The 14,538-nt window shown below is 39.4% G+C and overlaps 1 protein-coding gene across 2 annotated transcripts in view; it reads right to left on the reverse strand.

The window, feature by feature from the left end:
- Window positions 1-14,538, reverse strand: part of LOC128699804 (E3 ubiquitin-protein ligase MARCHF6) — a 47,226-nt gene that overhangs the window by 8,634 nt on the left and 24,054 nt on the right. The window contains exons 14-15 of one of the 2 annotated variants that reach the window (XM_070102409.1): window positions 7,327-7,443; window positions 3,150-3,284 (exon numbers count right to left, since the gene is read on the reverse strand). In XM_070102409.1, coding sequence (XP_069958510.1) covers window positions 3,150-3,284; window positions 7,327-7,443 — 252 coding nt within the window. The remainder of the gene's footprint in view (window positions 1-3,149; window positions 3,285-7,326; window positions 7,444-14,538) is intronic. The other variant, XM_070102410.1, reaches the window with a different exon arrangement.

Here is a 14,538-nt window from a genome sequence, read left to right on the forward strand (position 1 = left end):
AGACATCCTATTGGGGCAAGTGTTCCACAAGGAAGCGTGCTGGGTCCATTGTTATGGAATGTCTACTTCAACGACCTTCTTCATCTCATCCCAGAATCACATGCATATGCAGACGACTGTACACTGACATTCACTTATCCAAGAGAAGAAATGCCAGCTGCTCTAAGCTACATCAATCACCAGCTGAGAGCTATATCAGCTTGGGGAAATAGATGGCAAGTAACATTTGCACCTGAGAAAATGCAAATGATGATCGTCTCTAGGCACCATGATGGTAATGCTGGTGCAGTAGTAAGGATGAATGGGAGGATGTTGGCACCTGGCGAAGAAGTTGATATCCTTGGGGTGAAATTTGACTCCAAACTAACCATGAAGAACCATGTTGTAAATCTTACAAACAAGGCAGCCAGGAAGCTTACAGCACTTCGCCGTATCTCCCATCTGCTTGACAGTAGGGGTTGCAAGATCCTGTACGAGGCACAAATGCGCTCACACCTTGAGTATGCTCCACTTTCTTGGTTTGCCTGCCCCCCTCTCATCTGCGACTGCTTGACAGAGTAGAGAACAGAGCAAGGCGTCTCATCTCTCGCCTGGACCCATCCTGGATAGATCTGTCATTTCAGCAGAGCCTTCAACATAGGAGGGATGTGGGTGGCCTTACTGTTATGTACAAGGCCAATATTGTCAAAATACCACACTTGGATCCACTTCTAGGACAGCGTGAAACAAGCTTTTATGCCACAAGACGGGCAGAAAGCAGCAACTTCACTCTGGCTGTACCCTTCTCCAGAACATCACTCCATCTGAGATCACACATACCCAGGATGACTAGAGTATGGAACACATTCGTACAGCATAATGATGTCAACGAGATAAAGTCAGTTGATCAAATGAAAATGCTGGCCCACAGATGGCTCCAACTTCATCCTGTTTCCTACTTGTATGTCTCATAACAATAAAAATGCTTTCAAATGAGCTGATGTAGGTAACAGCTCTTAGCTTGCCAATAAAGTTAGGAATCCTTAACCTGTAAATAAAGCTAGGGATCCTTAACCTTGTCAAACCCTGTAACCGTGTGTGTGTGTGTGTGTGTGTGTGAGAGAGAGAGAGAGAGAGAGAGAGAGAGAGAGAGAGAGAGAGAGAGAGAGAGAGAGAGAGAGAGAGAGATAGAGAGATAGAGAGATAGAGAGATAGATAGAGAGAGAGAGAGAGAGAGAGAGAGAGAGAGAGAGAGAGAGAGAGAGAGAGAGAGAGAGAGAGAGAGAGAGATAGAGAGAGATGAGAGAGAGATGAGAGAGAGATGGAGAGAGATAGATAGAGAGATAGAGAGAGATAGAGAGAGAGATAGATAGATAGATAGAGAGAGAGAGAGAGAGATAGATAGAGAGAGAGATAGAGAGAGAGAGAGAGATAGAGAGAGAGAGATAGAGAGAGATAGAGAGAGAGAGATAGAGAGAGAGAGAGAGAGATAGATAGAGAGAGAGAGATAGAGAGAGATAGAGAGATAGAGAGATAGAGATGAGAGAGAGAGAGAGAGAGAGAGAGAGAGAGATAGAGACAGAGATAGAGATAGAGATAGAGAGAGAGATAGAGAGAGAGAGAGAGAGAGAGATAGAGAGAGAGATAGAGAGAAGAGAGAGATAGAGAGAGAGATAGAGATAGAGAGAGATAGAGAGAGAGGGAGAGAGAGGGAGAGAGAGAGAGAGAGAGAGAGAGAGAGGGAGAGATAGAGAGGGAGAGAGAGAGAGAGAGAGAGAGAGAGAGAGAGAGAGAGAGAGAGAGAGAGAGAGAGAGAGCGAGCGAGCAAGCATTCAGCCATTCACTCAACAACTGTTTTTCCAGAAGTGTGTTGATGTCACAGTTCAGGTGACCCTTCGAACTGAAATATCCTCACCAGTTTTCCTGAATCCCTTCATAAATGTTACCTTGCTCATACTCCAAACAGCACATTGCCACATAAATCACTTGTCTCCACTCTCTCTCAATTATTATTACAGGAAGGCTCCAATTATACAGCAGGTTAAGTTCCAGGCTACCACTGTCAAGTGAATCATAGCCTTTCTTCACTTTCAAATTCATATCAAAGCCTGATAACATGCTTACACTATCATATATTAAGTGAGCAATAGAGCTAGGTCTAAAAAATGCATATATAGTACACACATTACTTATCTGAAAATACTTTCCTGAGCATATAGTGAGAGTGAGTGGTGAACATATTTATTATAGGAAGCCTGAATAAATAAATGGGTATAATTGAAAACTGCTGAATTAGGAAAATGCTGTAAAGCAAAGCACTGTAAAGTTGGGCCCTCCTGTATTAGGAAGGCCCAAGGAAGATCTAAATCCATATGGGTCATGAGGTGCCTGGGGAATGGCAGATACAGTGGAACCTTGGTTTTCGTCATTAATTTGTTCCAGAAAGTTTGATGAAAACCGAATTTGACGAAAACTGAAGCAATATTTCCCATAAGAAATAATGTAAATCCAATTAATCTGTTCCAGACACCCAAAAGTATTAACAAAAAATACATTTTATGGAGAATAACTATGGTTTTACATACAGAAAACAATGAGAAATAAATATAAAGGACTAATGAAATGGATAAATGAACATTGAACATCACTTCTACCTTTATTGAAGACTCTTGCTGGTGTATGGAAGACAGCGAGGAAGGAAGAGGAAGGACAGGTTATCTCTACCACCATCCCCAGCAGCCTCTACCACCATCACTACCTCCCTCTACCACCATCACTACCACCCTCTACCACCATCACTACCACAAGTAACAATGCCAGACTGACTCAGAATGTGTGGGATGCTTTGTGTTGGTGTGGGCGGACATGTTCAGTACAGCTGACCACTGTCAACTTGATGAAAATTGAGGTGATGAACGAAAACTGGGAAAAAATTTGACAAAAAGAGTCGAAAACCGAATTCGATTAAAACCAGGGCAAACGAAAATCAAGGTTCCACTGTAATCAGTTTTATCTAAGGAAAGGACAGCTACAATTCCCTGCATCAAGAGCCCTTCTTGGCATCAAGACACCCCTCTTGAACAGTGCCTATTCTGTAGTTAATTCACATGAACTAGGGTACAGTATTCTGAAAACACTTAACTCTTGAAGCTAAACAACATACAACTTACCATAATGCCCCACTGCCGAAGCCTCACAATAACTTGGGTCCAACCTAACATGATCCATGATGCCAAAAGGGTAATGCCTCGGATGCCAAGAAGACAGAGGTATAATCCACATGCACCAGTGTATAGCTCATGAACCTGAAAGAATGGATATGGATTTGATGAAAGAATATATGCACTGTTCAAAGAATGAAGAATTAGAGCCATATGCAACATCTGGGTATCTTTATTTGTAGACATTTTGCCCTCCACTGGCTTTATCGGCACAATACAAGGACATAATGGAAAGACTGTAGAACTACAGACAAAAGATGAGGTAATTAGTCCCTCAGCCTTGGAGTTGGTGGAGAGCATTGTAGTCTTGAAGACTACGGTGCTTTTCACCAACTCCAAGGCTGAGGAATTGAATGCCTCATCTTCTGTATATAGTTATACAGTCTTTCCATTACATCCTTGAATTTGCAATGATAAAGCTACTGGATGGTAAAACATCTACAAAAAAAGATACCCAGGTGTTGCACGTGTGTCTAATTCTTCATTTCGTTGGTATAGTATAACATTCATGTACAACCTGTAAGAGGAATGCATTATTCAAAACACTGTCAGTTTAACAATGACGTTCACCTCCCTCCAGGAACTCTTCTGCAAATAATGCTTTAAAATGACCTATCTCAACAGGGCATGAATACGAGAGCTATGGTATGACATTGCCCAAAATATTCACTGGTGCCCAAATTGCACAAACTATAACCATCAGTGACATTTATTCTTCATTCATACCATTAAATTTAACAACAGTCCTAAACCACCATAAGTAATAGCAGCAGGTGTAAATAAGAGAGAATTTTTTATTTTTTTATTTTATTAGCACATCGGCTGTTTCCTACCGAGGTAGGGCGACCCAAAAAAGAAGAAACACTTGTATCACTCACTCCATCACTATCTTACCAGAGGTGTGCCAACACTACAGTCCAAAAACTGCAATTTATCTCCACCCCTCCTTCAGAGTGCAAGCACTGTACTTCCCATCTCCAGGACTCAAGTCCAGCTAACTGGTTTCCCTGAATCCCTTCATAAATGTTACTTTGCTCACACTCCAACAGCACTCCAATTTGGCTCCTTTCCTGGGTGTGCAATAATGAGCAGTGAAGTGGTAGTGGCACAGTGTAATAGTGGTTGCAGATTACAGTGGTACTCTTTTAGTGTGTAGTGCAGTGATGGGGTGATACAGAGCAGTGATTTGTTTGTAAAGTGTATTGCAGTGCTGTGTAGTATACTACTGAGCCTTTTTTCATCTTGCAGTGAACTATTCTAGGTGTCCCCTCACTGTACACAAAAGATGTGACGTAAATGGTTCAGAAAACTGACTAGTTGAGGAATGAGACACTTGTGCAACATTTGTGAATCTTTATTGAGGAAACGTTTCACTAGCCAGTGGCTTCTTCAGTCCAATACAGGAATGAATGGCAGAAGATGAGGAGAGAATTGAGATAATCAGTCCCTCAGCCTGGACTGAAAAATCCACTGGCTGGCAAAATGTTTCCTCAATAGAGATTCCCAAATGCTGCACAAGTCTCATTCATGCAAAAGATGTGTTGCAGACTTGTTGCAGGCATACTAAGGCTCCCTCACACCATCTACCCTTAATTTCCAATAAGAATAATCTTCAGAATATTTTTCTAGCCTCTCTGATCGTATACTGACCGGGACGCAGGGGCACTGACCCCCGAAACCCTCTCCAGGTATACTCCAGGTATATCTTGAAAGTTCCAGAGGACTGTTTTTTCAAAGACAAACAGACACTGAGGTATGCTAGGTAATTTTCTATATACCCTGACCCCACCATGTACTGTATAAGGCCATTTTGTTTATGCCTTGACCTCACCATGTACTAAACAGGAGGGCCCTACTTATACAACAGGATAAGTTCTGGACTATTACTGTAAAGACTAACATTGCTGTAAAGTGAAATATAGCCATTTTTCACTTCCAAATGCATATAAAAGCCTGATATCATTTTTACACTATCATACATTAAGTGAGCAATAGAGCTAGGCCTAAAAATGCATATTACTTACCTTTAAATATTTTTGTCCTTAGCCATTAGTGAATATATTTATTGTAGGAAGTATGAATAAATGAAGAACGGGTATAATTGAAAACCTATGCAATAGCAAATCGCTGTAAAGCTGGACCCGCTTGTATGTGATTATTAGTGAATATTCATTTAGAGGATGTCACAATTCAGATGGACAATTGAACTGTGATATTCGAGCACTTCTGGCAAAACAGTTATTGAATGAATACTGGTAAATACATTTCCTTCTTTGAGCAAAAGACAGCAGATGTTGTAAAATAGCTATATTAATAATAATAATAGATTTACAAGATGATAAGGCCAAACAGGTGATCCATCACTGAGGGGGGAAAAGGTAGACAGGTTTGATCTGTGGAAAAGAAAGCTCCATTTCCTTGAATCAAGAGCCTATCAAGACACCATTTTCCCATCCCCTCGAAGAGTTAAGGAAGGTAGAAGAGGGTTGTTGAGTTTTCAGAGTAATAAAACCAAGATGTCATTCAGTACACCATTCATTACACAACTTACATTCACACCATACAACACACTCATTACAACCACAAGTACAAAAAGCACAGAATATTCTTAAAAACAATAAATAAATCATAACACGTTAAAACCATCACTATCCCTTCAATACTCCAAATCACTCTCGCAAAATTTTCTCCATAAAAGTCATCAGGGTCTCTGCAGATAACCCAGCAATTAATAAACTCCATGACACAAAACTAAGTCTGTAGCCTAGGACTTGTTATTAAAATATGCATCACAGTAAAGGGATTGACCTGCCGGAAAGATGCTTCAAAATCAGACTGAAAACATGCACAGAAAGCTTAAGGAAAGAATGGTAGTTACAATTATTACTATAATCATGAGTGGTTTGGGATATTGGCAGTTTGGAGGGATATGTTGTGTATCTTTATACGTATATGCTTCTAAACTGTTGTATTCTGAGCACCTCTGCAAAAGCAGTGATAATGTGTGAGTGTGGTGAAAGTGTTGAATGATGATGAATGTATTTTCTTTTTGGGGATTTTCTTTCTTTTTTGGGTCACCCTGCCTCGGTGGGAGACGACCGACTTGTTGAAGAAGAAAAAAAAAAAAATCATGGGGAAGCACTAAACTCTTAGGGGTAATACAGCACGAAACTTTATCTTTAATAAATTTTTACACATCAAAAAATACGGAAGCAAAAATTAAAAATTTCCTGAAACCTGGCTGTAACAAAGAAATACGTCTTGGTATTTACTCTTCAGTGTTTCATCTGGTATTAGGGAATGTGTGTGTAGTATTAACTTGTGATTAGCTGTTGGTCCCACCTCATAACTTTCAAGTGACTGGCATGACTGAGCTCTGTCATATCTAATTATCAAACTGTATTTAGTGTTGAGTGGAGAACTGTTTGTTTATTCAGTTTTAATTAAAACTGCTGACATCAATATTAATTTACTGCCACTAATTTTTTTTACTCACCATTCAGTAACAATTTATTTCATAGCTAATTTCTTGTCATAATATAGACTTATTTATGATATAATCAAAGCAATCCTAAGTACAACATAGTCACAGCCGAAACCACATCCATAATTCAAGTAAATGTTGTAAGTCACAGCAAAATCTTGACAAGAGAGGAAATCTTTTCACTCTATAGGTGAAAAATGAGATACTAGATTCTTAATGAGACACTGAGGTTACTCAAACCTTGCCACCATGGTAGGCTGACAAAACATCAGGGAAATAGTCCCTTAAATCAGGTACTTGAGCTACTACACACCCTTCACCAAGGTAAGGTGACATAGCATCCAGAGGCCAGTGACAGCAAATTACACTTGCTAATGTGAAGGCAAAGATAATGATCACTAGACAGATGAAACTACTAACACTGATATGAAGATGAGAGAGATTTAGCATTCAATGATGAACTAGACATCTTGGTATAAAATCTTACTCTGTAATAAATACATGGAACAAAGAAGTGAACCTTGTAAGCAAGACTACCAACAACTCATAGGGCTAAGGCGCATCTCTCTCTCTCTCTCTTTCCTCTCTCTCTCTCTCTCTCTCTCTCTCTCTCTCTCGCTGGAGGCACAAGTTCACTCTCACCTTGAATATGAACCTCTCTCTTGGATGGCCTGCTGCCCATCCTATCTCCGACTTCTGGACCTGGTAGAAGATCCCGTAAGGCGACTCGTCTCGAGCTTCGACACGTCCTGGCTGGACCTGTCATTTCAGCAGAGTCTTCAACACTAGAGAGATGTCAGTGGCCTTACTCTTACACAAAGACCAATGTACAATGTATTTTATCAAGTGCTACCCATGTGGGTTATTCAGAACAAGCAAAAGGTAGAGGCTTGATCCTCCATCCACTAATCATAGCCTGGTGCCTGTTCAGTCAGGTTAAACAGCATTAATCAGACCAACGTACAGAACTCTGGATTCTCCACTTTGCCCAACATCAAGAAAAGCTCAAAGACAACTATTACATCACAAGACATGAAGTCATAGCAGTTTCACTCAGGAAGTTCCCTTCTCAAAGATATCACTCCATCAGTGATCATTCATTCCTCAGCTCACTCACATTTAGGAAAAAATTCAACAAATAAACATTAGACACATCAAATCAACTAAATTAAATCTTGGCCCAAAGAAGGCTCCACCACTCTGCCTTATATACAGTAAATCTTGCTTAATATTAAATAGCATAATGCACAACCTATAAATTAACTACAGTATATAATAAACACAGGATACAGAAACCTCATGTAAAACTTTTACCACCAAAAATATGACACTTTCATAAAACAATCTGGCCCAAGTGCATTGCTGTAAAAAAAATATAAAGGTAAGGACTGAAGAAAAAGCTGCAGCAAGACTGTTGTCCTGTGTTTAGTCTTCCCATGTTTTCTTCAATGTTCGCAAAGAGAGGGGGAGAAAGAGAGAGTACGAGCGCTTCAAGCACATACCGTATAATACACAAGTCAAATTTTAAACCCACATGTGGAGGCCTGATTCCCCATTCACTAATCATGACTCAATACCCACCTGTACTTCCCTATTTGTTAAGGGCAACAAACGCAAAGTGTGCGAGAGGTGGTCATAGTGAGAGGTATTAATAGTGAGAGGTGGTAAGAGTGAGAGGCATTAATAGTGAGAGGTGGTAAGAGTGAGAGGCATTAATAGTGAGAGGTGGTAAGAGTGAGAGGCATTAATAGTGAGAGGTGGTAAGAGTGAGAGATACATATGATACTGAAACAAGACAACGTGACGCAGTTAATGACTACTCCGATGCTGGCATCCACAAACAAATTATTACTAATTACAGTGGACCCCCGGTTAACGATATTTTTTCACTCCAGAAGTATGTTCAGGTGCCAGTACTGACCGAATTTGTTCCCATAAGAAATATTGTGAAGTAGATTAGTCCATTTCAGACCCCCAAACATACACGTACAAACGCACTTACATAAATACACTTACATAATTGGTCGCATTCGGAGGTAATCGTTATGCGGGGGTCCACTGTATTATCATTACAGCATCATATGTTCATAGAAGGTGCTAAACACATAGACCTTCTACAGAACCTGGGAAGTGGGAGGTAATCTAGAATGATTAAAGAAATAGGAAAGCTCCAATTGTAAAGGTTAAAGAATAAAACTGGAGAAGCAGGCAGAGGTGAGAGAATTAACACTGTGTATGTAATATCTGAATGACAGAAGACAGAACCACGGAATGTAAAAAAGTTTCACGAGTGCTTATGTAACTAGCAAAGATGGGTGGGAGGAAATGTTGCAGTTCAAAGGATTGCTTAAACTGAAGTGTCCATGCACCTCCGGCAACATAATGAGTGATGGTCAATGCATTTCCTTCTTTGGGTCACCATGCATTAATTGCAACAGAACTTGAACATATTAGAGAAATAATTGAACAAATAGCTCCAAAAGGTCATCCTTAGCAAGTTATAATAAAACTGAATGCCAGGAGCACCACAGTGTACCCCTGGATTAAGTCAGATTGAAACGTCGTCATAAGTTTCTCTCTCCTATGTGTGGATTACTTGTGTGTTGTTCCAGTTACTGTATTGTGCCTTTCTGTTCTTCCTAAATTAGTAAACATTACACCAAATTTGTCATCTGATGTGCACATGAAAAATACATTGGCAGCACATGCTAGGCTGGCAAACAAGAATTACCTTCAGAAATCAAAAAGACTTTGAAAGTCACTTGCCACGACACAAATATGACCACTACATATTTTCACATTACATAATTTTACAACATCATCTATTTCCCACCACAAAAGGGTAGCCCAAAGAAGGATACTCGTTCATTTTTCACAAGGACTCCAACGGAAATCACTTGGACTTTTTTAAGTTACACGAAGTAATTAATACTAAATGGTTGTAACTATAACCATATTTTTTAAAGGGGTGGACCAGTAAGCCAGCGGAAGGCCTCAGTCAGATGACTAAAAGCTCCAACGGTGGGTCATCACATGACTAAGACTCGTGTCAGGAAACACACGTCCTGTTTTCTGGAAACCTTACCTACCTAGATAATTTACACTACGTATGATAATTGTACTTATGTGCATCTGTGCCTAAATAAACTTACTTTGTCAAGCTGTAATGGCTTGACAAAGCTCCTGGACAGTGAAACGTTGTCACATTAGTTACACATGTGTCCTTTTACTAACACCCCACTGAAGAAGGTATTAATGTTGCAGTTTTATAACTGTAGTGTAAGCATGCCTCTGGCAAGACAGTAATGGAGTGAATAATGATGAAAGTTTTTCTTTTTTGGGCCACCCTGCCTTGGTAGATGGCCGATGTGTTATTAAAAAAAAAAAAGAAAAAAAATTTTAACACGTCGGCCATTTCCCACGAAACAGTACTCTTTAAACCTTACACATGTACTAACCGAGGGAGGTATGTCAGGTTTACCTGCAGTGCATAATGACTGCATGGAGCTCTTGCTTAACCCTTTGACTGTCGCAAGCCCCTTTCTGAAACTGTCATTCTATGTCGCAAAATTTTTTGAAAAAAAAAAAAAAAAAAAAAAAAAATCCTTATGAAATGATAGAGAATCTTTTCCCGATGGTAATGCCACCAAAAGTATGAAATTTGGTCAAAAACTCACGGAATTACGCTTCCACAAAGTTAGCGGTCTCGGCAACATATACGCATCGGCGATTTCACCAAATCTCAGCCCTGTTTTTGGTCAATTCCGTTGTTCCAGTTGACCAAACTCGTAGCTATTTCTTTAGAACTCCATTTTTTCTATCAGTTGAGTACATGAAACCACCCATTTACCGATTTGAACTACCCAATAAAGTGGTCAGAAATTGGCAACTGGCCAATTTCATGCAAATTAAAAAAGATGCCAAGTCCAAAATAGGGTCCAGATTAAACAATGTAGACATTCTTGGCACTAAAATAACATATCCTCTGTTCATTAGTCACATCTCTAGGCCCCTCTTATATTACTATTGCTTTCTATTTTGATTTGTTATTCATAAAAAAATACAAAATTTACTGTTATGCAGACTTCTGCATTATTGTAAAAATGGTATAAAAAATATCAGACTCCCCAGTTGATGTGTATTGGACGTGTGGTGTGATTTGCTTACTCCTGAACATTGGCAAAAATCGAACCTTTCCGCTACTTTGAGCTCAATTTCAAGGTCGTTTTCATCATGAAACTAATCAAAATCATCTCTATTTCTGTAATATGTTTTCCATTTTATCACGAGAGACCATGAAAACGAGAATACATGTACAACGATAAATACTATACAAAAATACACCTCAAAGTCAGCTTTTTAATCCAAAAAAATGGTCAGTTTTTTTTTTTCTCATTATGCACTGAGTGCTGCAGGATTTTTTTATGCGGTGCACACTGACCACACAGACCCATTCCTTCACATGTGGGCCTACCAGCTTTCTCCTGCTTGATTTGAAGCCGCTAGAATTTACGCGTATAAATACGTCGGAAACAGTGGCGCGTAAGACGTATATATACGACCAAAACAGTCAAAGGGTTAACAAACATTAAGCATAACTCAATAATCATGAACTGAAATTATTGCTGTAGTTGAGAGAATTGAACTACAAGGAAACATTACACACTATATTTCTTGTCCTACGTAGTAGGTTGGTAGACAGCAACCACCCAGGGAGGTACTGCTGTCCTGTGGTAGTAGGTTAGTACACAGCAACCGCCCAGGGAGGTACTACCGTCCTGCCAAGTGAGTGTAAAATGAAAGCCGGTAATTGTTTTACATGATGGTAGGATTGCTGGTGTCCTTTTTTCTGTCTCATAAACATGCAAGATTTCAGGTACTTCTTGCTACTTCTACTTACACTTAGGTCACACTACACATACATGTACAAGCATATATATACACACCCCTCTGGGTTTTCTTCTAATTTCTTTCTAGTTCTTTTTTTTTTTTTTTTTTTCAACAAGTCGGTCGTCTCCCACCGTGGGCAAGTGGAACAGAATTCTTCCTCCGTAAGCCATGCGTGTTGTAAGAGGCGACTAAAATGCCAGGAGCAAGGAGCTAGTAACCCTTCTCCTGTATAAATTACTAAATTTAAAAAGAGAAACTTTCGTTTTTCTTTTTGGGCCACCCTGCCTTGGTGGGATATGGCCAGTTTGTTGAAAAAAAAAAAATCTCTCGTCCCTGAAGCAATGCAAAAAATATTAATCTCTCATCCCTGGCGCAACGCAAAAGAAAATAATTTCTTATCCTGAAGAAATAAAAAAAAAAAAAACTCTCATCCCTGGAGAAATGAAGAATAATACCTCTTGTTTCTGGCGAAGTGCAAAAAAAAAAAAAAAAAAAAAAAAAAAAATTATCCCCAAAAAATTTATACGATCTATAAATACAATACATTGGGGCATAGAAAGAGTAAACAAGACCAGACTCTTTCCTAGGATAAGATGCAGAATACGAGAACATGAATGACAACTGCATACAAAACATAGTCACATAGACATATAATGAATATAATGCAGAGAATTCGTAGTTTGGAAGTTAGGAGGAGGTGCGGAATTACCAAAACTGTTGTCCAGAGGGCTGAGGAAGGGTTGTTGAGGTGGTTCGGACATGTAGAGAGAATGGAGCGAAACAGAGTGACTTCAAGAGTGTATCAGTCTGTAGTGGAAGGAAGGCGGGGTAGGGGTCGGCCTAGGAAAGGTTGGAGGGAGGGGGTAGAGGTTTTGTGTGCGAGGGGCTTGGACTTCCAGCAGGCATGCGTGAGCGTGTTTGATAGGAGTGGATGGAGACAAATGGTTTTTAATATTTGACGTGCTGTTGGAGTGTGAGCAAAGTAACATTTATGAAGGGGTTCAGGGAAACCGGCAGGCCGGACTTGAGTCCTGGAGATGGGAAGTACAGTGCCTGCACTCTGAAGGAGGGGTGTTAATGTTGCAGTTTAAAAACTGTAGTGTAAAGCACCCTTCTGGCAAGACTGTGATGGAGTGAATGATGGTGAAAGTTTTTCTTTTTCGGGCCACCCTGCCATGGTGGGAATCGGCCAGTGTGATAATAATAATAATAATAATAATAATAATAATAATAATAATAATAATAATAATAATAATAATAATAATAATAATAATAATAGACATTATAAAAATTTTGTCAATATGAGAGCAATAAAAAGATGGAATGAGAATTTATATTAATAGAGAAGCTAACATCTTGCAGGAGTATCATTATTTTGCCACATCAGTTGTTTCCCACCAAGGCAGAGTGACCCAAAGAAAGTAACACAATCATCATCATTCATTCAATAGCTTCTTGTCAGAAATGCATGGACATCACAATTTAAATGACCCTATGAATTGCAACAGGTACATTAACTTCAATTTGGCAGAAACCCCACATCCCCCCCCCCCACAAACACACAAGGGTTCAAGAGCTGTGACTTGACCCCTGCAATCACATATAGGTGAGTAGGCACTCACACAAATAGGTTTTTGGAGAAGGAGGGAGTGTGTGTAGCCACTAGCAAAGAGGCAGGGCCAGGAGCTATGACTCAACCCCTGCAACCACATATAGTCGAGTAAAACACACACAACGAGCGCATGCACAAATGCAAACAAAAATACTAACAAATCTTTAAAATTTCAGATTTTTACATATTAACTCCCAGAATGGTATGGATTTTTTTAAACACACTGGCCATTTCCCACTGAGGCATGGTGACCCTAAAACAAAGACCCCCCCCCCCAACCAAAAAAAAATTTCATCATTGTTCAACACTTTCACTATCATTCATACAATCATTGTCTTTGCAGAGGCACTCAGATATGCCAGTTTAGATGTCACTCCAAACAGCCAATATCCCAAACCCCTCTTTTAAAGTGGAGGCAATGTAAGTTCTCCCTCCAGGACTCAAGTCTGGCTAACCAGACATAAGATGCTATGTAACCGTATTTATGTACTTCTCCATGGGTAGGTGGAACAGAATTCTTCCTCCGTAAGCCATGCATGTCGTAAGAGATGACTAAAATGCCGGGAGAAAGAAGCTAGTAACCCCCTTCTCCTGTATACATTACTAAAGTTTAAAAGAGAAACGTTTGTTTTTCTTTTTGGGCCACCCTGCTTCGGTGGGATACGGCCGATTTGTTGATAGAAGAAAGATTTATGTACCTGTGTCTGAATAAATTTACTTATGTCTCTTAGCCATTTCAACTTCTCGACATTAAGTAAAACATGAATCATCTAAAATTATGATCACTGCACTAGTAATCTATTTTTTTTTCACACACACCTGCTGCCTCCCACCGAAACAATGCAACTCAAAAACTGGAAGCATTCACCATCATTCAATTATTACAGTAACTATTATTTTTGCTAAATTAAATCCACCAACAATAGTATTACACAGAGTCCCCAACTAAGTTATGTTCCTTGTGTTTCAACTTGTTAAAAAAGTTGTTTGTAACTCAAAATCTTCTAACTATACAAAACAAAGGTACAGTGGACCCCCGCATAAAGATCACCTCCGAATGCGACCAATTATATAAGTGTATTTATGTAAGTGCGTTTGTACGTGTATGTTTGGGGGTCTGAAATGGACTAATCTACTTCACAATATTCCTTATGGGAACAAATTCGGTCAGTACTGGCACCTGAACATACTTCTGGAGTGAAAAGATATCGTTGACCGGGGGTCCACTGTATTAAGAATGATTATATTTCACACATTCATAACTACAGATCAGAATACATAAAAAGAATCATCTTTGAAATATCTTTTATGGACCTTAATCTTAAATGTGAATGCTCATAACAAACATTCTT

The sequence above is a fragment of the Cherax quadricarinatus genome, chromosome 81 (assembly GCF_038502225.1).
Source record: "Cherax quadricarinatus isolate ZL_2023a chromosome 81, ASM3850222v1, whole genome shotgun sequence".
NCBI classification, from domain to species: domain Eukaryota; kingdom Metazoa; phylum Arthropoda; class Malacostraca; order Decapoda; family Parastacidae; genus Cherax; species Cherax quadricarinatus.